The sequence below is a fragment of the Patella vulgata genome, chromosome 5 (assembly GCF_932274485.2).
Source record: "Patella vulgata chromosome 5, xgPatVulg1.2, whole genome shotgun sequence".
NCBI classification, from domain to species: Eukaryota; Metazoa; Mollusca; class Gastropoda; family Patellidae; genus Patella; species Patella vulgata.
In genome coordinates, this window is record NC_065883.2 from 33,543,497 (window position 1) to 33,568,892 (window position 25,396).

General features: G+C 36.0%; 1 protein-coding gene and 1 non-coding gene across 3 annotated transcripts; one reads left to right on the top strand and one right to left on the bottom strand.

Annotated features, from left to right (window-relative positions):
• Positions 1-1,976: 1,976 nt before the first annotated feature.
• LOC126821330 (uncharacterized) lies at positions 1,977-4,290 on the bottom strand. Its single transcript, XR_008788282.1, has 3 exons — positions 4,127-4,290; positions 3,286-3,492; positions 1,977-2,113 (listed from the first exon to the last, which is right to left on the bottom strand). It is a non-coding gene; the product is annotated as an uncharacterized LOC126821330 (transcript).
• A 2,065-nt stretch (positions 4,291-6,355) lies between these two features.
• On the top strand, positions 6,356-14,488 carry LOC126821329 (uncharacterized). Of its 2 annotated transcripts, none has more exons than XM_050549734.2 (10): positions 6,356-6,737; positions 7,419-7,531; positions 7,722-7,787; positions 9,673-9,736; positions 10,200-10,291; positions 11,257-11,375; positions 11,837-11,929; positions 12,216-12,328; positions 12,730-12,807; positions 13,563-14,488. In XM_050549734.2, exons 1-10 carry the CDS (start codon positions 6,642-6,644, stop codon positions 13,686-13,688), a joined length of 960 nt encoding a protein of 319 aa, XP_050405691.1. In that variant the 5' UTR covers positions 6,356-6,641; the 3' UTR covers positions 13,689-14,488. The 2 variants fall into 2 exon arrangements, with proteins under 2 accessions (XP_050405691.1, XP_050405692.1); XM_050549735.2 differs by having other exon boundaries at positions 6,362-6,731.
• Positions 14,489-25,396: the final 10,908 nt, after the last annotated feature.

A 25,396-nucleotide genomic window follows, 5' to 3' on the forward strand; every position in this document is an offset into this window, starting at 1 on the left:
GAGAATCGGGAAAGTAATAACGTTAAAGAGACAATAACACTCTTGCTGGCTTGACAGCTCCAGAAAATAAATAATAGCCTTATTCTAAGTATTAGATGTTTATGTGTCCTATCTCTTAAAGCGTATTGTATAAATTACAAGGAAACTCATTTATATTTTCATATAATTATCATCAATAAAATGGACCTGGACGTATATCAAGGCATATACACTGACGCATGCGACGCAGTTTTAATACATCGTTGAATTGGTATAATACTAATAGCATATTTTCCAAATTTCGTCCAGTTTTGTATAACTATTTTGTAACTATTATTGTATTTGTGTATGATTAATTTCAGGCTATTCTGAATAGCATTACTGAAAATCCCAGCTGTGAGCAGTGAGGGTACCTAGGATGGTTTAGCGTATATGTATATATTCTATCAACAAACGTTCGCTAGCCTCTTGTGATAAACACGGGTAATTCGTTTTCTATATTGACATGTAAAATGATCCAAGAAGAAAGATTCTGCACCACAGCAACCTAATTGGAGGGAGAGTTGAATAATTCTAAATCGTCTTTTAGATCACAAGTCGGGACGATGACTGCTATCCAAGATTTACTGACAATATTATTATAAATAATATTTATTATATACAAAACATATATATTCAATATACTAATGGACAATGTTTTAATGAATATTCTATCATTAATGAAATCTGCCACCACACACACCTAACCCATATGAAATGTACCCACTTAAACACAATACTTGTACTGTCAATACCATTAATATTGTTGCTTGTTTTTGTAAGTCCTACACAGGTTTGTTGGAATAATAATGCAATGATTCGACATTATCTGGTTTGTAGCACCGTGTATCTATTTATTTTAGGCACCGCAGAAACCACTGACTTTAATGTGAAAATCACTTGAACAAAATGTCTAAAGTTCGATGAATAAACTGGGAGTTGTCTATACAATATTGTTCATCACAGTTGGTGTTCAGTTCATCCTTTTAACTTGGTAACGAATCTGTTAATTGCTACGTGTAACGCCGGGAAAAGTAAAGATATGTTTTTCTTGTACCATTCTCTATCAAAAACAAAAAGTAAATTACATGTACACAGAGTTGGAACTATATACCAAAACAGTAACAAACGATTGTGTCAAATTAGCAATACTTGCGATTGGGACAATTTAATGTACCGAAAAAACTCAGGACAGTATCAAAACTGTTTTCACATAGGGCAGTACTAAAACTGTGTTCACATAGAATAGTACCAAAACTGTGTTTACATAGGGCAATACTAAAACAGGAACACAGGAACAGATGACCGAGACCGAATGCGCAAGGTAATCCTAACAATGCATCAAACGACAATGCAACACCAAACGGTAAGATACCCACGCAAACATAAATACATTTGAAAGAAAACAATCAGCACTACTGAAATAGTACTATTATGATTGAGACGATTGAATTCGAGCCATTAGAAATGAAATGGAGTTTAGCGCCCTAGTTCTCTGCTCCATCCGGGCTAATGAAGACTTGACATGCGTCAATATGCATTGTGCTATAAGAAAAATTTTGTCCGAACCGAGCCGCTTCAGTCTATTTCGAATTTCGTCTGTCAAGAGTTATTTCACGTGCCCAGGACCTCGGTTTTTCGTTCCACCGAAAGACTAGACACTGTCCCCTGACAGTACCACCGTACCGCACCAGGAAGAATGGGGAACTAAATCCGGAAAATTCCGATGAAATTTCTCGACCAACGGCCGCGAATGAAATGGATTTTAACGTCCTACTTTTCTGCTCCGACTGAGCCACAGTGGCTCCTTTCGGCCATTAGATCACTCATCATTATTATCTGATCCACCAAGTTGTATCTCATCTTTATATGGTCCCGGGTACACCTTATGACGTTTTACGACCATTAATCCGACAAAAAATCCCACCCGATACAAAATATGGTGTACTTACATATTATACTGTGTATGAAGTCTATAATTGTCATCTAAGAATTGTTTATAAAAGACAGACATTTCTTCAGGTGTAAGCGTCGGATTTCCCCCCTCAGCTTTTGATTTTGACTTTAGTGTCTCTTCAATATACTCTTCTTTCTTCTAGAGAAAAATAAACGAAAACCATACTTATTTTAATAAAACTTGTTAGAGCCCTCGAGATTGGGTATTTGGAAATACACGGACATGTAATTAGACGTCATAAGGTAGTGGTGATTGTGCTTGGGGATGGGTGATGGAGGGGGCCGGGAAGGGGGGCCGAGGGGGGGGGTGGTGATCTCAACGGAACAGTTCACCTAACCGCTGTCGATAGAGTATATTAAAGATACAGTGTGGGAGATATGATAAAGAGCTGACAGTTCTCACTATAATAGTTAAAAACTGGATAATGTAAAGGCAATTTGCTGAAAATTTCAGTCAAATTGATCTACTATGAACCGAGAATTAAGCGATTGAAATTTCAGCCTAGCCTCGATCATCACTACTAAAGTCTGTACAATAAAAAACAGTCTCGATCATCCATATTTCATGATTAAATTAGGAATGGAAGTCGAGCAGCAAATGGGATCATAATCCAGTTAATATCACAGGCTAGCGATGCCATCGAGAGTTGATTATGGTCTGGATAAGTTAATTAATGTCTAATTAATAATTTAGATAACATTTCAAGCATAAAGAAAGACCTGCAATTGCATAATGTATGTTTAAGTATTATGTTTATATTCATCTATGCTGAACTGGTGGGCGGCAATAACCTCCCGGCCCCAGTGTTTTAAGTTCCCAAAAAGTCGAATCCAGAACCATTAAAGATACATTATTGGAGATTCGATAACGAGTTGGCAGTTCCCACTATAATAGTTAAAAAACTAGATAATATAAAGCCAATTTGCTGAAAATTTCATCCAAATTGATCCACTATGAACCGAGAACTAAGCGATAGAAATTTCCACCTAGCCTCGACCATCATTACTTAAGTCAGTGCGATAAACAGCATAGTCTCGATTATCCATTTAACCGTTAAATCGTGAAGAAAAGTTATGCAGTAAATCGGCTCACAATCCATTAAAGATCGCAGGCTAGCGATGCCATCTAGAGTTGATTATGGTCTGGATAGGTTAATTAATGTCTAATTAATAATTTAGATAACATTTCAGGCCCAAAGAATAACCCGCAACAGACAGATTTAGCTCTTGCATAATGTATGTTTTTAACAGTAAAGGATTTTTTTCTGTTGAAGAAGCAGTCTGGTATGAATATTAATTTTTGAAAAATACCTTTGTGAACTTCTTATTATGATTAGCCCAAAAGTCTTGATTCCACTTCATGACGTTTTCGTATTTTTCATGGTACCTTTTTTCAACAGGTGACACTTTTGAGCTTCGGAAAATAATCGGTCTCAGGTTTGAGGCAGTATCTGGCGGACCTATAAAATCCCTCGTTCTGTCGGTAGGCGGTCTGGATTGTAGCTTGAATTCTTTTTCCTTTAAAAGGCAATAAAATTATGAGATAAAAATAATTTGTAGGTATCACAGATTAGGCTAATTCCGTTTAGTTGTAAAAACGGATCTGCCCTTCAGGATAGATCGCATTTTATACAAACTCGTGAACATTATTAAATATAATGAAGACGACTCCAATTCAATAAAATTAGGCAATGGGTATCCTAACACACATACGCTTAAAAAGAAGTTGACATATTTATAGAGTCTATAATTGTCGCTTTTACAAGAAAATCATTCAAGTGGTGAGTCATGCCAGGGCAATGAGCGACGACGGTTTCGACAAGAAAAACGAGGTAATCAGAATGCCATATAGTTACTGCATAATATTCATGAATCGAAATAAAACGAAACGAAACAAAACACCCTGTCTTAAACTCCACATGAACTGGTTACTATTTATCACCTGGATAATATTTGGCACAGATATTTACTTGCTAACAACACAACCACATAATATGTGGGTAAAGATATGAAAATATATAATAATATTCACCGAGACAGGATTGATAATGATACTATTAATACTATAGCCTAGTGTTTCACTGTTTGGGTCTAGTCTACGGCAAAAACACCACTTTCCGTCGACTGGGTCTATGATTGAATGATTACTTACACATACAGTAGTCCCGTGAAGTAAACGTGTTTTAATAACATGACTATACTGTTTGGTGATCTTCCCAAAACATCGTTGATTAGGAATACCAATAATCTGCAAGAGCAAAAACATGGTACCTTGGGCTTTTAGAAGGCTAACTTCGCGCGTGGGTAGAAAAGAACAACCCCTTTTCCAACCTATATGGTTTTAACGTCACTGCCTGTAACAATTTTCCATAGCTATTTTAGTGCAAAATCAAGTTTTGTCGATATTATCAAAAAATATGGATTTGTCTACTGTCATGAAACACAAGCGTTATTGATGTCTACCTGAAGCTTGTGGTTGGTATTTTATTAAACTCCATTTCATTTCATTTTATTTGTTCAAACACGAAGTTACCCATAAAAACTGCTCGGCAATACCTCGGTAAAACCGCTTTTACAATCACTAAATAGAGTATCGACACTCCCATCTTCATCACAGTGTTTCGTGTTTGATAAATTTGCAGTCAACACCTGTGTTAATGTTTCAAAGAAAAAGGAATTCAAGACTTGTGAAAGAGGATGGGATATAGATAGCTTGTCAAAGCGACACCATTAGTAGTGTGAGATCGCCTGTCGCAATATGTGCATGTGTGCTGTGTGACTGTTCGTATTTTATACATAGCTTGTAGGCCTATACTACAGTAATTAAATAAATAAATGATAGATTCTCAGTCTATAGCCACAGCTAGGGTTTTGTATCTAACATTGGTGTCTTACATTAGATTGGTGTATTGTTTTATATACTCTTCAAAAAAAGTAGGGGATATTGAAATGCAAATACCTATGCAGGTTGTGATATGTAAATAGTCATGGACACTTGGCATGCTTTGAGAGTATGTTCACAGATGAAGAACTTATTGGCCCAACAGAACCACTGAGCTGCACGTTCGACCCACAATTGCGCCATACACGTGGGAGGGGTTCATTGTCAAATTTGACACTTCAAGGAATGGTTGATGAAAACTGCCGCGTGCTGGTTTATCTATCCATGCTTTCCTATCGGTTCTTGCATAAGATTTACTGTTTAGCGTATCTTTGCTTTAGTGTGTTACGTTTAATTTGATCGGGAGACGTGTTCGTCAACCGACAACACTGCAAGAATTGGCCGTGGCACTGCAAGAGGAGTGGGTCAGATTGCCCCAAATCGTGATTGGACGGTTGATTAGGAGCATGCCACGACGAATTGCTGAATGTCTGAGGATTGGTAGAGCAATTACTCATTATTAAGAGAAAAATCAAAAACGTCCATTTTCACTTTTGACGGTGTATCTCTTTGCGAGTGAAATGAGGCCGTCAGATAGGTCGCCAATATAAACTGTTTATGTTCAGGTGTAGGCAATTGACCTGTTATTAACATAGGCTACACTGGTTACCTCTAATAAAAACAGCAGTGCATTTCCTCAGTTTTGTATTGTTTCTGAATATCCCCTACTTTTTTTTGAAGAGTACAGTTTATTTGTGTGTTGTGTAACGCGTGATCTTTAATCACACCAGATCAGTCTATGAAGCACCTATGTTTTGAAGTTTTATTTTATTTCATCACGTCTTTATGTTTTATAATGAACAACTAGAACATGTAAAGTATGTTTTATGCTTAAGATGGATGTATTATATGAAAGCATGTATTATTATTATTATGAAATATTTATATAATTTTATTTAATATCGATTATTGGATTATGGAAAAACTCTTGGGGCATTAAGAGCGTGTGTGTGTGTGTGTGAGAGAGAGATGAGAGATGAGAGAGGGGGGGGGGGTAACGTCCACTCGACACAAACTGGGTGATTTCGGGACTATAACACATGGTTCAATTTTATTTCAATAATTCGCCTGTGCGTATGGGTCTTTAGCAGTGGTAGGAAACCGGAAGACCGGGAGAAAACCCACGAGGTTGAACAGGCGACTTTACTCATTGTCACGTACAACCGGGGTGGGGCATTAAGACCCATAATGAGTGTAGGCCTATATTATACTGTTAAATAAAATTATGCACATGGTCGGAAATTATAATGGTGACACCTGTATGGAAACACGCTTTCCTTACAAAACTCTTGTCCGGGATTTCATAAAGTACATTTTTAAGGACCCGGTTTTTACCAGTTGTTCCCGTAAATTCTAATATAATAGTGAAATATCCCAGTCCTATTTCATCATACAATACTATTACATTTATCAACTAAACAATCGTTTAATCAAAATAACCATTAACGTGAATGATAATATCTACAATAAAACGTTAAAACAAATTGACAATAAATCGAATAATCGATAAAAACCGTTTATTATTGCCAGATAACACAATTTTAACGGGACCGACTATTCTATATTTAGTAACAAGTACGTGATGAAAATGCTTCAATACGCGTGCGCACTATTTGCTGTGCGAGATATATATATATTGCAACGATATCATTCACTAACTGTCAAGAAAAACATACAGACTTTTACAGTATAATTTCAGTATAGTGAAATTCAAATTTCTGTTATCATGAAAAGTTTGCTAAGATTACAACAAGGGTTTATTAGTACTCGGACATCTCTCAATAACAACTGGGGCACATTGGATTCTAATGTAACGGTAAGTGTAAGTGTTTTTCAATGACAATTAACTAAGTGTTTATATTAGGCTAAAGACCGGCTTGATAGAGATTGTTTATTATAGGCCTATTGACGCATAGAGTTCTGGAAAGGTTATATTTGGATACCCTCTAAGGTCAGCACATGTGTCTAACACTATCGAACTTCGAACACAGCAAATGAAAGGGAATGAAATGCTGTTTAACGTCCCACTTTCCTGCTACGACTGGGATAATGAAGACAGGCGTACGCCACACAGTGTGCTTTGAGTGAAATGTTGCCATGGGATAACGGCGCCACGGCCTACTCTTATTTCAAATTCCAATCCAACTGTCAAGGGTTCTTTTACGTGCACGCCAATGTGTACATATTGGGACCTCAGCTTATCGGACCATCCTAACGACGATACCACTGATTGGTGGGGGGGGGGCACGCCCGATCACAGTAAAGGACAGAAACGTCTGATTTGTGTCGTGAAAAGAAACATTTTTGGAGCACAATAAATAGTGTATTCATCCTGTTCCTGTTCAACCGAGAGGCAGCGAAAAAACTGTATTAATTTATATTATTTAAACACGATGTATACATTGGTCTATTAATAAAGATAAATTACATAACAAAGTTAATTATTGATACAATTCAATTGAATACTAATACGTATTTTAATTTCTATTTTTAAATTTTTCAGAAGTTGTGTTTTAATAAGTTATCCACCAAGAAAGAGATAGAAACTGCTTATGAAGAATATAAAGATGGTAAATTTGATCAAATCCCCGACCCTAAACAACTTGATCACTTCAAGTAAGTGTGAATTATATTAGTCTAAAATTATATTTGCTCCGAAATCCCGTAAAGGGGGGACTGAGGTAGGTTTGATTTCGACGTTTCCGTGGATGTTGTCTCTGCAGTCATCATAACTTGGAACCCGTCTAGTTTCCTTACGTGAATGATCTGTTGTAAGTTTATAATAATTAGATTCCCTTAATTTCAGAAGTAAAACGTCATCCATTGTTGGAAAACCACCACCGGGCACACATACCCTGCCTCATCCAATATGGTAATTATTTCTTATGATTATTTTACTTTTGCAGGAGATGACGTTTTTAACTGACTTTGTCATTTGTGTTTCGATGCCAGGGTAAAACGCTGGTTCGCTAACCAGTAGGTCTCTGGTTCGATTCCGGAATTTTCCGACGCGGTTTCAACTTGTCAGTGGTGAAGGCCAAATTCCTGGCAAAGACATCGCATAGTTGTTCGAATGGGGCTAAAAACCGAGGTCCCGGGTACTGATTGGCGTGTACGGGGAAGAACCCTTGACAGTTGGAATTCGAAATAAGAGTATACCGTAGCGCCACTTTCCGGACAGAGTTTATCTCATAGCACACTGTATGTTTGTCAGAGAGGATAAACTGGCCTAAACAAAACAACAAAATAAAATTAGAACTGTAGTCGTTTAATAAGTGCATTGCAAATAAATTTGTAAACTTAATACAGTATACGAGGTAAAAGTCGTAAGGCCATGGGCGACTTTTAAAAGAAAGAAACGAAGAAAACGCTTATATGACGTTATAAAAGCTTTAAGTCATTTTTATACGCCCACATTTCAATGTGGTCGTATATAGTGGTCGTCCTCGTCCGTTCTTGGAATATTGAGGGGTGTAGTAAAAGTATAACAGGCTTTGAAATTAAACGGTGGAAAAAGAAGTTGGCAGAAAGTAATCGAAGAATTTACTTAGGCCTCAATATGCATGGTAAATGAACAGTAAGTAATGACAAATACATTCTGTAAAAATAGGTCCTTTGGATTTAATACATTATGCAAGAGCTAAATCTGCCCATTTGCAGGTCTTTCTTTAGGCCTGAAATGTTATCCAAATTATTAATCAGACTAACTTATCCAGACCATAATCACGATGTCATCGCTAGCCTGTGATATTTACAGGATTGGAATCCGATCTTCTGCTCAACGCTCATTGATGATTAAATCAAAAAATTGATAATCGAGACTATGTTTTGTATCGTACTAGGCCTAAAATTCAATTGCTAAATTCTCGGTTCAGGATGAATCACTTTGACTGAGATTTTCAGCAAATTCCCTTTACATTATCTAGTTTTTAACTATTATAGTGAGAACTGCCAGCTCTTTATCTAATATCTTATAATGTATCTTTAATTAATTTGAATATGTTTTAGTCCACATATACCATCAAATCACACAGTTTGTACGCGGGAAGGTATCCTTAAGGTCGTGGGATGAGGAAGCCTATCCATTTTCAACGATTTAAATATCCGATTAAATTTATACTAAGTGTTTCCATTAATTACTTCCAGAGTTATTGGCCTTCATATTAAATGTTTTTTTATACATTATTATAGGGATGAACTTGTAGCCAAATAAATTCGAATGATTTCTGATAATTACTTAATAAGTTGTTACTCGTACTCAGATTTTAATGTGTTGTAAATGTTTTGATTACTGGCAAAAGAAAAAAATTGCGACTACCCTTGTTAACTTCTCGGCGTATGTTTCCTTGCCTGGAAACCTATCTTGTTGCCACACGACATAATGTTTATTGCTTAATTTTATCTTATGCGTTTCAACCGAAAAGTTTGTATCCGAAATGCCGCACAGATGTCGTGTACATAATGTAAAGTATGCTAACTATTTCCTGTACTTACATGTACTTTCCTTTTGAAGCGTGAGTATCAACAAGACAGGTTACAGTAGAGTCAATTATTACACTGAATTAGTCATTTATGGGCTTTTGAGTTGAACCATTGTGATATGTTTATTAAGCCAACTCAATAAGCATTAATGTGTTGTGATTGATGAAATTTCTCTTTAAATTCATGGTATTTATTGTATGCATGTTATTATATTCATGTATTATTGAAGAAATTGTAAATAAACATATTAATATGTTAATGGAAATATATTGTAGGACAAAAGAGCAGCTGATGAATGTAAAAATAACTTCTAAACAACCAGAGGGCAAAGTAGATAAGGTAAAGTATCACACACACCATTTGTATTTTACATCTCTTATATACACGACTTGAATCGCCACAAGGTACCTGAATTCTGGCTTATTTTGTCGTATGGTTTATTCTGCCTGTCCATTCGGTTCACATCAAACCCGACACCACAACTCAACGGGGTATAAACGCAAACGTTGATGAAGTATCATCAAAAAATCCCGATCGATATTCCGCTCATCTCGATCATATTAAATAATTATTGTTTAGGTTATAATATTTTAGAGAAGGTTTAGGTTATGCTATTTTACGTACGATATATATATGCCAAGATAACTTTATTATATGTACCTGTCTTAGCTCAGTAACTTGCTTGGTACATTATGTTGTGTGGGACTTTTCCTAAGTTGGTTTACGTTGATAAAAACAGACTTCCAACTGTTGAACTGTTTGCATTGCTACACACTGTTATTACTTGTTTTTGTATTTCCAGATGGCCTATTATTCTGTTCAAGGTATAAGAAAAGGTTTTGATATATGTTCTGGTTTTGTATTCGGTGAACGAAATGAAAAGAAATGGTTAAAGTGAGTTATCAGTTTATATGAATAAGAGCACTTTGCCCTGTTTTATCGCAACGGTGACAGGAACCAATGCCGTCTCACTCGATTACAATTCCGCCAATTCACTTTCCGGTTGAAAAGACTAAATATATATTTTGATGGCGATCACAGTTAACAAAAAAAGTTCCATTTTCAATTAATAAACGGAGACCCATTCTTATTGACCAATCCCCAATTGAATTTTCAGCAAATGCATTAAAGAGTTATATTAAGATAGAAACATTTTCGTTTCCGTCAAATTTTAAATCCAAACACCGTATAACGTATAAATAGAATTTCTAACCCTGCAACCAAGATGAGAAACACCAAATATTTTCATTTGGATGGGGTCCTATCAAACAGGCCCTAAAGTCATAATGTATTGTACACGTGTTTACAAACACGACAAAATCAATTAAAATTAAATGTATATCCTAAAATACCGTATCAGGAATTGGTAATTTTCACTTTTTTAATGCAGAGTAAGATGTCAAGAATACAACTTAAGTACAAAATTCTGCTAGTACTACCCATTTAAAGAACACTGTAGAGCCATAATTTGGCAAAGGGTATACTTTACTTCGAAGACGAGTATATAGAACAGTTAGTGTTAAACATACGTTATGCAAGAGTTAAATCTGCCTATTACAGGTCTTTACTGGATTGGAATCTTTACTGGATTGGAATCTGATCTTCTGCTCAACGCTCATTGATGATTAAATAAAAAAAATGGATAATCGTACCGACTTTAGTAATGATGATCGAGGCTAGGCTTAAAATTCAATCGCTGAATTCTCGGTTTAATTTGTCTGAAATTTTCAGCAAATTCCCTTTACATTATCTAGATTTTTAACTGTTGTAGTGAGAACTGCCAGCTCTCTATCTAATCTCCCATAATGTATCTTTAACTGGAATAATATCTTGTGGTAATAATATACCATTTTTTTCAGTCGTATTTGTTTTCTGGAAACAGTAGCCGGAGTACCAGGTATGGTTGCTGCAATGGCTAGACATATGAAATCAATCAGGCGATTACAGAGAGACTATGGATGGATTCATACTTTACTAGGTATGGTATATTGTTACCCCCACCCCCACACACACCCGCACACAAAGCACACCCACCCACAATGTTACGTGGAATTTCAATTCACACAAATGTTTATGTCGACATCCGCTAGAATACGAACTTTAAGCAAAACGATTGGTCGTAAATTGTGGTTTAGTATTGATTATCTCTTGTCCAGGTTGCTTTTTGGAATAAGGTTCGATAGTTTTGCACAAAGAACACACAAACGGTCAGCTCTGTGTGTGATCTGGATGCCTCACTAATAAGATTGACTATATTCTAAACCCACTTTTATCAATATATGGTCTACCCGATTTTGCGGATTGACTATAGCTGCCTTATTTGGCACGTTACCTTGCATGCACTAAATAAAAAACTGACCGGGTAACAAATCAACCCACCACATCAAACATCCTAATTTGTTCAGATTGTTTTAATCTTTTTTTGTCTTATTCATGTAGAGGAAGCTGAAAATGAAAGAATGCATTTGTTAACCGCTCTAGAATTAAAACAGCCATCTTTATTTTTTAAATTAGCTGTTATTGGTTCTCAAGGTGAGAGGCATATTTCTTTGTTAACTCTTCAGATTCAATGTAAGTAATATCAGTTAAAGGTCCTCATAGCTTCCTTAAAGATTGGTCACCGGCCGTGGACGAGAGTCAATGGCCACTTTCAACTTGGCTCAAATTCAGCCACAATGCATGTAGATTTATGCAATTGGAACCATAGACGTGTTCGCGAGAAAAACATCTTTATTAGGCAAATCGACCATCCCATGCCGCTATCTACGTATTGTATTGCTAAGTTATATAATTTTATGTACTTTTCTTTTTAATGTAGGTATATTTGTGACGTTGTTTACTGGAGCCTATATTGTCAGCCCCAAATTCTGTCATAGATTTGTTGGTTATTTAGAAGAAGAAGCTGTTAAAACATATACTAAATGTTTAGAGGTAAATATATATTATACTATTAATATTCAGTTTAATTGTTGTAGTATATGTGTTTTATATAGGTATATATAGAGAAAAGAGTTTGGAAGTCTATTCGATACTAATCGGGTCATTTCTCGGGACTAACATAATATGTTATCGAGGATCATTGAAAGGGAGACCACAGTAAAAATCCACGGGATTAAGCCGGCGACCCTACCCCAGTCACTACGAACCCGGGATCGAACTCATGCAATCAGTGGCATCAACTTGTATAAACAACGCGGCGAAACGAAGCGATTGTTTGGCTCAATATTACCAAAATAATCAGTGCATTTTGAATATCTTCATCCTATTGAACAAATCCTTCAGGTTATTTTCTCTCTTCAATATACAATAATCTCGACGTCTATTAATTACAGGATATTGAACATGGACCGATGCAACATTGGAAAAAACGACCGGCGACAGATTTAGCTATACGTTATTGGAGTTTACCAGTAAGTTTTATAATTACTGCAATTAATACACGTATTTTATTTGCTGTCTGCCGATGCTTGTTTAATGATCCACAGCCAGTACACGGGTGATTTGATTAAGTTTTAATTATACTTTCAAAGAATAGCATGTAAATGTAAAACGTATCATTGAAGTATCGTTCAGCTCATTGACTCCCATTAGAAGTCTCCTCTCGAACAATATACATAATTCTCATGTACTGTCCTATCGCTTTCCGCCCATCCAAAACCAAATTTATTGAAATATACGTTAGGTTTGTCCATGAGTATGAATGGGTTTTTTTTTTAAAGTCCTGAGTTCACATCTTGAATATGTTCACTGGCGGTAATCGTAACGTACCATAGTGGAATAGAATTTTTATTTTGTTCTTGGGTTAAAGCATGTCCTATGCCATGGTGAATTGAACTCCCCCAATGAACCCTTTAACTGCTGATTGGTTGGCGAGCAAACTGTGCTGGCCAGTGAAGGTCCACAGTATACCAAATAATCACGATATATGTCGCGCATGAAAAACACAGTGAGTAAATGTAATAAAATATAACAATAGAACGCAATTTCTCGATATGGGTGTTAAAGTTGCAATATTGTCTTGGTTAAATCAGGAACTACAAAGGAATAATGAAAAAGGCTTTGGTGGTTACTGAACCTTTGTGTTGGGATTAAGAAATTACCGGTAAACCCATTATTTCACCTTTTTGCTTTATTTCTTTATATTTTACGTCATCTTGTATTGCAGAAAGATGCCACAATGAAAGATGTTATATTAGTTATAAGAGCTGATGAAGCTCATCACAGAGTGGTTAACCATACATTGGCTTCTATGAAACCAGATGATTTTAACCCTTATGATCCCGGAAAATGAACAGCATCTTTTCGTTAAAGATACGCTGTATAAAACAGCTGCACATTGACTGTGAATTAGATTAAAGAACCAGCACACAATTATCCATCATTCAGTTTAGCTTCGTGCGGAAAAATGTTGTTTGTGTGTGAACTATTTGGAATCCCACAAACACTGTTGAACCAGCATTGGCAAAGATAGATTATGTGGAATCTCATGTGATAATCTCTCCTTTTGTACCATAATTTTAATTAGACTGTTACTTCGTTTCGTTTTTGTGTTGTGAACATTGTCACTGCAAAAACGTGAGTAAAGTCTACATTGATCTGACCTGCCATTTAGCTGAATGAGAAATGTTTATATATAATATATTAGTTTCACTACTTAAACGGGCTTTACTGGAGTTACCACCCTTGAAACTTAGGCTTTAATTTACAGTATTTTACATACCGCCATATTCCTATAATGAATTGTATAAGGCAGAGTGTCCGCCCCACGGACGATATCTCTGATAAATGGGAACCGGTCTTGAAAAATCCTGATGTTTTTTCCCCACTGCTGGATTTACCAAATGTTGCGACTGAACCAGGTACCACACACAGCCCCCCCCCCCCCGCACCCACACGCAGTAAATTACAAAAAATAACATATTTGCAAACATATACAGCAGTTATATTGATAATAATAATTTCGTTAATCTCCAGTTGAATGAAATGATCTATGATTTTGTATAAAATTTCTATATAAAAAAAAAACAATTTCAGCATACATATATGTTTTGTTTATTTCCAAGGCAAAGATAAAACGTATTTTATGGTTTAGTGTCTTTTCTTTATTTTAAATTACATAGGGTGGGTGGGGGCATGCTCTTTTCGGTGATTAAGGCCTCTAACGATCTTAATCAGGTCCGACCTTGACATAAATACGAAGATAATTAAGGCGATTTATGATAAGTTAGTGCCCTTGTAAAATGAACGTCCGATCTGTTTTATATATGCATTGCCAGGGGCGTAGCCTACCGTACCGTTCCCAAAAGAAATGAAATGAAATGAGGTTTAACGTCCTACTGTTCTGCTCCTAACCTGGGCTAATGAAGACGGGCATACGCCATACAGTGTGCTATGAGGGAAATTTTGCCCGGACAGCGGCACTACGGCCTACTCTTATATCGAATTCCAACTGCCAAGGGATCTTTTACGTGCACGCCAATGTGTACACGGGACCTCGGTTTTTCGTCCCATCCGAACGACTAGACAGCTTACCTTGTCAGCCCCTCCGTCCTGCATCACTGACAAGGGAGAATACGCCGGAAAATCTGGATGCACTTTCTCGGCCAATGCAGGGATCGAACACCCGACCTCCAGTCTTACCCACTTAGCCACGTGATCCCCCGTTCCCAAAAGTTCTACCCGATATAATAAAAGGCGATTTAAACTTTGATTCGCCTATAATAATCTACATTTTCAGAATTATTTGACTGTGTTTTATAGTTATATTGATCTGGGACCGGTTGCTCAAAACTCAGTTATCTTACTAACGTGCTGTCGTTTGATACATTTATGTTGCTGGAAACTCAATTTCATTATCCGTTAGCTGATTATAGGTAATACAAGAGAAGTCTGCCATTGGCTGAATTTTAAATTTATAAATTCAGTGTACATGTATAGCAACTTCATAGAAGTTAGTATTAACAAGAAACTGAAGAAATATGGACAACTGTGCAGTCTGTTCACAAAACTTGATTATAGACAAAAAGATAACTGTAGAATTTCCTACAGAAAACACTATAAAAAATCTGTAGAATACTATAGTATTTTCCTATAGAAATCTTGGCTTAAATCTGTAGGAAAAATTATAGAATTTGCCTACAGAAACTGTAGAATATTTGGAGCCGTTATTTCCGAGATATGGATCAACGTATAGAAAAAATCTCTTGTGTTAAAATGATATTTGGAATGTGTATATCACTATTCTTTGGCACCTAGAAAAGGACACAAATGGGTCGCAAGGCCTATAATCAACTCCCCCACCATTGGGTGGCTGTGGTTTAAATCGCGAGGTTTAAAAATTTAACGATAAACTGAATGTTTGTTGCTGTGATGATAAACGCTACAGTCAAACAGCCATAACTTCGCTCAGAAAAAAGCAATTTGAATAAATATTTCAATATATTTATTTTTCATTATCTTATTTTGAACTATTATGGCAAGAATGACCAGCTCTTTATCTAAATCTTACTTAATACATCTTTAATGCCATTGTATCAAACTAGCTAGATTATTATCAGTCAAAACCAAAAACACCAAAAGATACTTGTTGCATATCGTTAAGCGGTAGTCTCCCTTCCCTGGCTCTGTTTATTGCACTTTTCCTTTCTGAAACCCCCGAGGCCCCAGAACACCATAGATTACCCCATTGAGGGGGTGAGTGGCATTGAGTATGAGACTGAGGCAAGTGATCTAGATTGCAAACCATCAAGTAATTCTTTGGAATTTTTTAATATTCACATTTGATTAATACCACTACGAGAGTATATTTTGCCACAGTATGTTTGAACCCTCTTTAACTGCCGTTAGTATAGATGTCAATACTTTTGAAAGTGGTTTTGTGGAACAACGGGATGAACCTGCTATAAAATGTTGTTTGTAGGGATTTTTATGTAGTTTGGGTATCCAATATAACAAAGGCAGATCTATATAGGTATCTCCACACGGAGTACAAAATGAAGTGAGTACAGATCTGTGATTGGATATAATTTTATCCTTACTAAGAGTAGAGCTTTTATAAGTAGCACTGTCGATTGATTTCCCGAAACTAAGTTCTTTGAACAGACAGTCATAATAATATCGTTCACATATAAACACTATGTTATTGGACTAATGGTATGCTTATCATGTGAGGCGTTGAGATTTTCAACAATGCTAACATCATTGAAAATATATTTAGGCCTAGTGTCAACAAACGAACGTTGCATGTAAGTTCTTCGTTTTAGTAAACGACTGATAGACTTAGTCCAATCCGAGAGAGTATCGGAGATGGCATCTTACCTCTTGGCCCATGATCTAGCATAGTCCTCTACTGCATCCATAATAGGTTTGAAATTTTGATCCTATGAAAATGGCTGCGGTTCCCGGAATTTGGGTCTTTTGGACAAAATCTCACGTAACTTATAATTCTGGACTATGTTCAAATCACCAGTGACCACATGTCCAGCAGGTTGGTAAAAGAAGGACGAAGTAGAGCAAGAACAGGGTTACATGTCTTTTGCATTGATGTCAGATAATGCGTTTCGGTAATTAAAAATTTTGGATGCAATGGGTTTAGTATAAGTATAGAAAATCCTAGGAGCAGTAAGAGTTTTGAAATTGCGCCTGAGTAATTGGTCATCAATACAACAAAACCTGGGCTATGCATTCCAAAATTGGCAGAGGGGATCCTACGTCTGTAGTACCTGTGAGACCGATATGGAAAATGTGCGTAATTCGGCGGGTTGAACAAAAACTTCGTCGCAGCTGGAATTTCAGAGAAGTCTAGACTCAAGTTAAAAAATTTCGCTTTTCGAATTGAATGCACTCAACGTTTGTTTCATAGCAAAAGTACAAGGCTAGCGCACATTCAGTAAAAACAACGAATGGTGAAATATTTTATTTGTAAACACTTATTAACTGTATCTATAAGTATTAATTGATTAAGAAACAATATAATCTATTTCAACTGATCAATTATCAGTTAGCCCACATTAAACAATATTTTAAAATCTGTCGGTATAGAAGTAATGCGGTTGCACGCAAAAAATCTTATAACATTTCACCCACCACACCCTCACGACTACATTTTCGTATACTTAATGAGTTGTTACTCTTAATCAGATTTTAGTGTATTATAAATGTTTCATTACCGACAAAAGTAAAAATATGCGACCACTGTTGTTGACAGCCCGGATGATTTAGCTGCTGTGAGCGTATGTTTCGTTGCCAGGCAACCTATCTTTGCTAATGGTATACTTCGACTGACATCCGACTAATAAAGGAGCCAAACACCTTCATTAAATATAGCGGCAAGGTAGCGACATGTTAAAGTTAACGGGGCTTCCAGCGACAGGCTTTCTCTCCTTTAAAGATAACGATCCGTTAGCTTCATGTTGACGAGCCATTATAAGTTAACGGAGCTTTGAGCAAGCGGTCCCTGTACATTATAATTTATAAACTAACAATTGTGTGTGCACAAGTCTTACATTCTGCTGCTTAACGTTACTGAAGGTTTCGGAATACGCAAACATAGATGTTTTCCCAGGTTCCATTCTCACAATTAGCCCTTTGTATGTAATGAAAGACGTAATGAATAATATAGTCATAATGTTCCAATCTCATCAGTGTCTCGTTAAACTTGTATTCATTTGAAGTTCTGGTTTCTCGTATTTTCATCACAAACCATTCGAATATTATTCAAATATTTACTTGATACTCGCCGAATAATCAAGTAGTGATTTAGTTCGAATGAAGAACCTTTTAAATGATACTCCGAAAACAGGAAGGGTGGCGAGACTTATACATACCCAATTCACATTGAAATATATTCTGTTTTGGTAGCTAAATGATCATATTTTGCAAAATTCAGACATGTATAATTACTCATGAAGAATTTTATTTCTTGTCGGCCGCAAATTTTCCTTTATAAAAATATATATTATTTAAATCTAGATAAATGAAAAATAATTATATTGCAGTATTAATGATTATTGCCGGGGGGTTGGATGGCTGAATGGTTTGCGTGCGCGCGCTGTATCATAAAGTCTGTCATTGAGTCGACTGGCGTGGTTTCGAATCCCCGGTTGTACGTGACAAGGAGTAGGGTTGCCTGTCCAACCTCGTGGGTCTTCTCCGGGTCCTCCGGTTTCCTCCCACAGCTAAAGACCACTACGCGCAAGCGAATTATTGAAATAAAATTAAACCATATGTTAGTCCCGAAATGACCTAGTTTGTGTCGAGTGGACGTTAAACCCCATTTCTCTCTCTCTCTTTATTTATATTGCCATCTTGTGGTCAATCAGATACTTGCAATGCTTAAAATACGACACTCACCAAAATAATGTATTCTATTATTGAATTAACCCTTTGATGTAGTTTATATCTTTCCAGAAATGAAGAATTTAAAATCATTTCTTAATGGTGTATAGTTTCGGTGAAGAGACCTTGCAACTAATCTCCGTTGAAACTCAATTCCTAGTTGTCAGATTAATGTCTGGTTGGTTTAGTGGGCTGATCCCAGTGAATAGGTTGATTTAATTGAGCTATCGGCTGCAGCTATACAGCTGGCAACCCCCTTTCATCCCGTATAGCCCTGGCAACTTTTTGAAAGTAAATTTACCCTCACCCCTTTTTGTTCTACCATAATAAATCAACCGATAAACGGGAAATACAGAACCCAGCCACATAGCCCCAAATATAAATTTGCCTTCAAAAATTGGCAGAAAGTTGTGTTTAATCAAAAATTATGAGTGTCTGGAAAAACTTGGCAATATTACTTTTAAGCAGTTTCATTTAGGCGGCTTTAAATACCATGTTTTACATGCAAGTGCTCGGATATTACTGGTTTTAAAAAAATGAAATGAAATGGGGTTTAGCGTCCTACTGTTCTCCCCCGATTGGGTTCATGAAGACGGACATCTATACAGTGTGCTATGAAGGAAATTTTGCCCGGACAGCGGAACTACGGCCTACTCTTATTCCAACTGTCAAGGGTTTATTTTTACGTTCCATCCGAACGAATATACGTTGTCCCTTGCCAGCCCCCCCCCCCCCGTCCTTTACCGCTGAAATTCGCGATTATTTTCTTCAGCCAACACCGGGGTCAAATACGGGAACGCCAGTTTAGCGAGCCAACGTCTTACTCACAGAGGCAACGTGGCTTCCGCTTACTGGTTGTGGTACTCGGCATAGTCGCCTCTGCTTTAAAGGCACAATAAGCGGTAGGCCTATTGTTCACATAATATTATCTCAAAGGTAAAAAAATAATTGTAAAAATAAAAAAAATCTCAGAGAGAGAGAGAGAGAGAGAGAGAGAGGGGTTTAACGTCCACTCGACACAGACTAGGTCATTTCGGTACTAACACATGGTTCAATTTTATTTCAATAATTCGCCTGCGTAGGGGTCTTTAGCAGTGGGAGGTAGGACAGGCGACCCTACTCCTTGTCACGTACAACCGGGGAATCGAAACCACGCAAGTTGACTCAATGACAGACCTCATGATACAGCGCACACGTGCTAACCATTCAGCCATCCAACCCCTATCCGAATTCCGGCTTAATAAGAAAAGAAATGAAATGGGGTTTAACGTCCTACTGTTTTGCTCCTAAACTGGGCTAATGAAGACGGGCATACGCCATACAGTGTGCTATGAGGGAAATTTTGCCCGGGCAGCGGCGCTACGGCCTACTCTTATATCGAATTCCAACTGCCAAGGGATCTTTAACGTGCACGCCAATTTGTACACGGGGCCTCGATTTTTCGCCCATCCGAACGACTAGACAGCTGTCGTTGTCAGGCCCTCCGTCCTGCATCACTGACAAGGGGAAACCACGCCGGAAAATCTGGATGAACTTTCTCGGCCAATGTAGGGATCGAACACCCGACCTCCAGGCTAGCGAGCCAGCGTCTTACCCACTTAGCCAGAATTTTGTATTTATTTATTTGGTCCTAATACGCTTCCGTATAATTTTTAAGCAAGCGCTGTTGTTGTATATTATGAAATTAAGCACAACTCGGTACAAAAAAAGGACCCAATAAAAATAGGCTGGATTGAATGAAAAAGATGACAGAATTATTATTATTTTATTTGTCTAAGACAGATAAAGATTGCAGTGTGAAATGTGTGGAAGCGAATATAAACTCCAAATCTCTATAACTTAAGTTAGAATCGATCGATTTGAATATTTTTTACCAATATTTTCCTTAATAAAATTACATCAAACTCCATATTTAATTTTTATTCTCTTAGGAGGGAACGTCTACATTAGCCCAGTCGCAACAGAACAAATGCACTTTGAATCCCATTTCATTTCTGTTACTTAGGTCGGAGATTTACGGCAAATGCTAATTATGAATCCAGATAGAGACTGCTCATTTTTTTTTTACCTGTTTTGTACATAGTTTAATTATCAGCGGGAAGTGATCCAACGATATGATAGAGACAAACAGGGTCCAACATCTCGACACTACCGAACTTGCACGGCGTCAGACCCACTGTTCTTTCGTCTCGGTTTAAGTTACCACATTGTCCCAGCACCCCAGGGGCAAATTCATCATCTTTAAGGCACGCTTTGTCCCTTAGTTAAGATTAATATCAAGAAAGGGACAAGCGGTGTGTTGGTCCGTGTCATATTATACCTTAGTTAAAATGCTCGAAGACGATAATGAAGTCTTTTGAAGCGATGCGCACCATAATAAAAGCTGATGTGTTAAACGAAGTAAATTCAGACAACTATATTAAATACTCGCTGATTGGCGGATGTTATTCTTTGATTGACAACAACTTGTTCCGAGTCACTTACGCCAAATTTCTAAGCATGTGTATAAGCCATATATCACTCAAGAAACGAGAGTTTTTCAAGTAATTTCAAGTCTACTTTCTGTGTCTGTTATCACTTCTCAATTTCAGAGGTGTTCGCGGTTTTAAGTGGTTAATAATACGTGAAACATTTGAAGAACCTTGTTAATTTTAAAACATACATCTTCATCATATAGAGGAGGAGATTTATGTTCACGTGAAGCTGTCTGTTGTTATAATCATTGGTTTACGTACAAAAACATTATAGTTTAAAACATATTGTTAATTATTTAACGAAACATTTATTCAAACATGTTAACAAACAAGAATAAAGGATTTTTTATCAAAGATATTCTTAGTCCAGGATTTGGTCAAATTCATACAAAATCAGGAATCGGTCATGTTAATAATATCACGTTTGCATGTGAATCAAAGACTTTATGTGATAGATCTGTTTCACAGAACAATAGAAATATGAACTGCATTGGTAAAAGAAGAACCACAAAAGACAAAAAATCTCTAGAAGTTGTTGAAGATGACTCGTACAAGAAAACAGACGACAGAAACGTATGGCCATCTTGGGTTTATTGTACACGATATTCCGACAGACCATCTTCAGGTAGATATATGCTTTTTTGGATTGTTGTTTTTTGTTGTTTTTTTTTTGGTTTTTTTTTTTTGGGGGGGGGGGTAATAATAATAATAATAATAATAATAATCTCTTTATTTGTGTTTTGTTTTTATTTACAATTTATTGAAAAGCATGAACTTAACAAATAAGAAGAAAGGACTATAATATACATGTACAATTTAAAAAGTTGTACTTATTTAAACCTGATTGAGGACTGGGTAATACTGCACCTTCTTATTTACCTGGCTCCAATTTCACAAAGCATTCTCAGACTTAAGGTAAGAATTTACTTAAAAATGTTCGCCTTATTTTAACTAAAATATAGACCTTTATAAAACTTTTGTTATTTTAATGTATCAAATACATCAATAAGAAACTATGTGCAAAGTTTTGTGTTTTTGGATCAACGATGTCTCATAAACAGTGATTGAAAGTTAAGTAAATTCTTAACTTAAGTCTGAGAATGCGTTGTGAACGCAGAGCTTGGACTAGGGATGTTCATTTTATTATTAATAGTCTTACTAAGACTACGTGTCTGATTTTATGATTCATCTTGATTATGCAAATTTATAAATTTACGAAAATTCTTCAAATTAAAAAAATGTTATCTCCCTCAAAAATGCTAAATATATAGATCTAAAATTTTGTTGAAATGGCGTCAGTGATTCTGAAAATGGAGCAGCGACGGATGGATTGTCTATTACAGATTTTAATGTTTATTTTTAGAATGTAGACCAACGTTTGCGAAAATAATCTAAACAATTAGAATTCTCTTTTGAGTTAAAGCAGGATATATCAGAAGAAAAAATAACAAACATCGATATTGTCCAAATCAATAAGTCATATGTCACCTATTGTAAATAACTGACAACGTAAATGAGCTCCAAATGTACTATTAATATTATTGAATAGGTTAAAGGGGCGGCGTATCGTCTGTTACCATGCTGAGATAGTTTTATACCAAAATAATGGACCGTTAAAGAGTTAACGTCAATATGCTATAAAAGACAAATTTAAATGTAACATTGACAATGGTTATTTTTTAAAGTGTTAATGAATATTTGAATAAAGTAGTTAATGTTAACTAACAGAGACGTGTGTCCTGTCTGTGTCAATGACATATGAAATAGACCTCGTTCCGCTAAATTAATCGTGGATGCCAACCTCTTTTATAACCATTGATAGTGTAATAATGAGCGGGAGGATGTCAGTCGACGCTCGGGTAGATGGGCGACACCAAAACTTAATTAATCTCTAGATGTAACTAGAAGACATTAATAACGTCATATAATAATTATTTGAGTATGCAATTCTTACATAATATTAACCGGTAACCGTTTTTCTGTTAGCGTTAAATTACTTTAGTTTAAAAATATTTCAGATTCTTAAATTTGGTCGTACATATTGTTTCGGACAATACTTACACCGTATGTTACTTTATTTTATATTCTTTCAATAACTTAAAGATGTATTATAGAAGAGCTAAATCTGCCATAAATCATTGGACATTATTTATATCAACTCTCTAGAACTTCGGATGGTTTTGATTTTCAATAGGTTTAAATACCATTGGCAATTTATGATTTAATTAAAAACTGGATAATCGAGACTTTGTTTATTATCGTAACAACGGTAGTAATGACAATCGAGACTACGCTGTTCTGCAAACGATGATAACTTCGCTCAGAATGAAGTAATTTGACTAAAATTTTCAACATATTTATTCCCTTTTCAGTATCTATTTTTAAGTATTATGCATCTCCAAACAAAACATTTAATAATGTAAAATCCCAATGTGATAAACTGTCCTTTGATCTATTATTTTGTATGATTTAAGAATTTCCGGATTTGAAAGTGGCTTACATAATATAAGCTATGGTGCTGTTTTTCATCGCGCCTGATGTCTACAATATTTGTTAAAATACAACAGTTCAAATCCTACGATAAATCAATTCCTGTTGTATCTACTTCAAGAGAAATATAAATTGCATGGTGTAGATTCGGCTTTAGTAAACAGCTTGAGATAGACAGAGTTGTCATCACTTATAATTCAATTAGCTGTAAATAAATCACTAATGGTAAACTGATCGCTACAGTATAAGACATCACGTTTACTGCAGAAAACATTTATGGAAAGTAAACAGGGTCATATTTCTAACTACTTAATTTAAATACATAGAATAAACTGATGAACTGTAAATTTGTTTGATATTTGATATGGCTGATATAAATTTTACATCTGCCATGTTATGTGGAGACACATTATTATAAATTCATGTTTTATTTAAAGAAACGACATAGCCTAACCCTTTCCATAAAATCTTTGATATTATAATTAGAGTCGATTTTCATATCAGGATGTTCGGCAAGGGCGATAAACCCATGAATGAATGTCTAAATCTGGATGAAATACCGGTTTAAATTTATCAAAGAAGCGAAATGACAGAGGGTTATTTATGGAAATTTTAGAGAAAAGGGACCAAAAAGTGATAATTTAGAAGACTACAGATTTTACGTTGGGGTTGTGCGCGTTGAGTCAACTGATGTGGTTTCGATTCCCCTTTTGTACGTGACAAGGGGTAGGGTCGCCTGTCCAACCTCGTGGGGTTTCTCTGTGTCTTCCGGTTTCCTCCCACTTCTAAGCGAATTATTGAAATAAAATTGAACCATTTAGTTCCGAAATGACCTGGTCTGTGTCGAGTGGACGATAAATCCCATCTCTCTCTCTCTCTCTCTCTCTCTCTCTCTCTCGTATAATAGGAATAATTTGTCGATTTTAATGCTTTTGGAGCAGTTTGATTTGGATAAAATTACTGTACATACGGACCTACAAGTGAATGCAATGTAAACACTATATAGGCCACATTTCAATAAAGTATTATGTCATTACATATTATATATTTCTCAATCCTGGCTTGTAAAGTTAAACGTTGTAAACCTAGAACGCCCTTTAATATATCTTACATTGATTTCTACCTAGATAAATGATATGGATCAAAAATAAAATTGTCGATTTCAATTGATACATCTTATGTGGATAAATTTTATGGGATTACAATATGTTGCCGTTAAAAAAGAATACGCCTATATATAAAGCCAGTGTTGGATTTTTGCCGTTTTTGTATTTCACTGTCGACACAGTAGCCTAAACCAAAAACAAAAATAAAAGTAGTAAACAAGTGGGTATCAATCAAATCAAAGAGATTTAACTGCTTTTAGAAATTTTTGAAAGCCCTGAAGCATATAACCCAGATTTCTAAAACAATATTTCGGCCACACCCTTTCTTAGGGAGGAGAAGTTTGTTCAATGGCTGTGTCAGGTTCTGTATGTCATAAACCAGAAACTGTAATTACCCAACAGTTACTATTATACTGATAAGAGATAAGTTAATAGAAAATATGTCAGATATGTTCAGTTGATCCCCAATAACAGCTTCATACACGGCTTATCGCCCAACAAATCAGTACGCTATTTTAATTACTGAAAGCCTACATCCCACTTTACTTTATATATCCCTCCCAACACATTTTCTACTAATCTTACAAAACTTA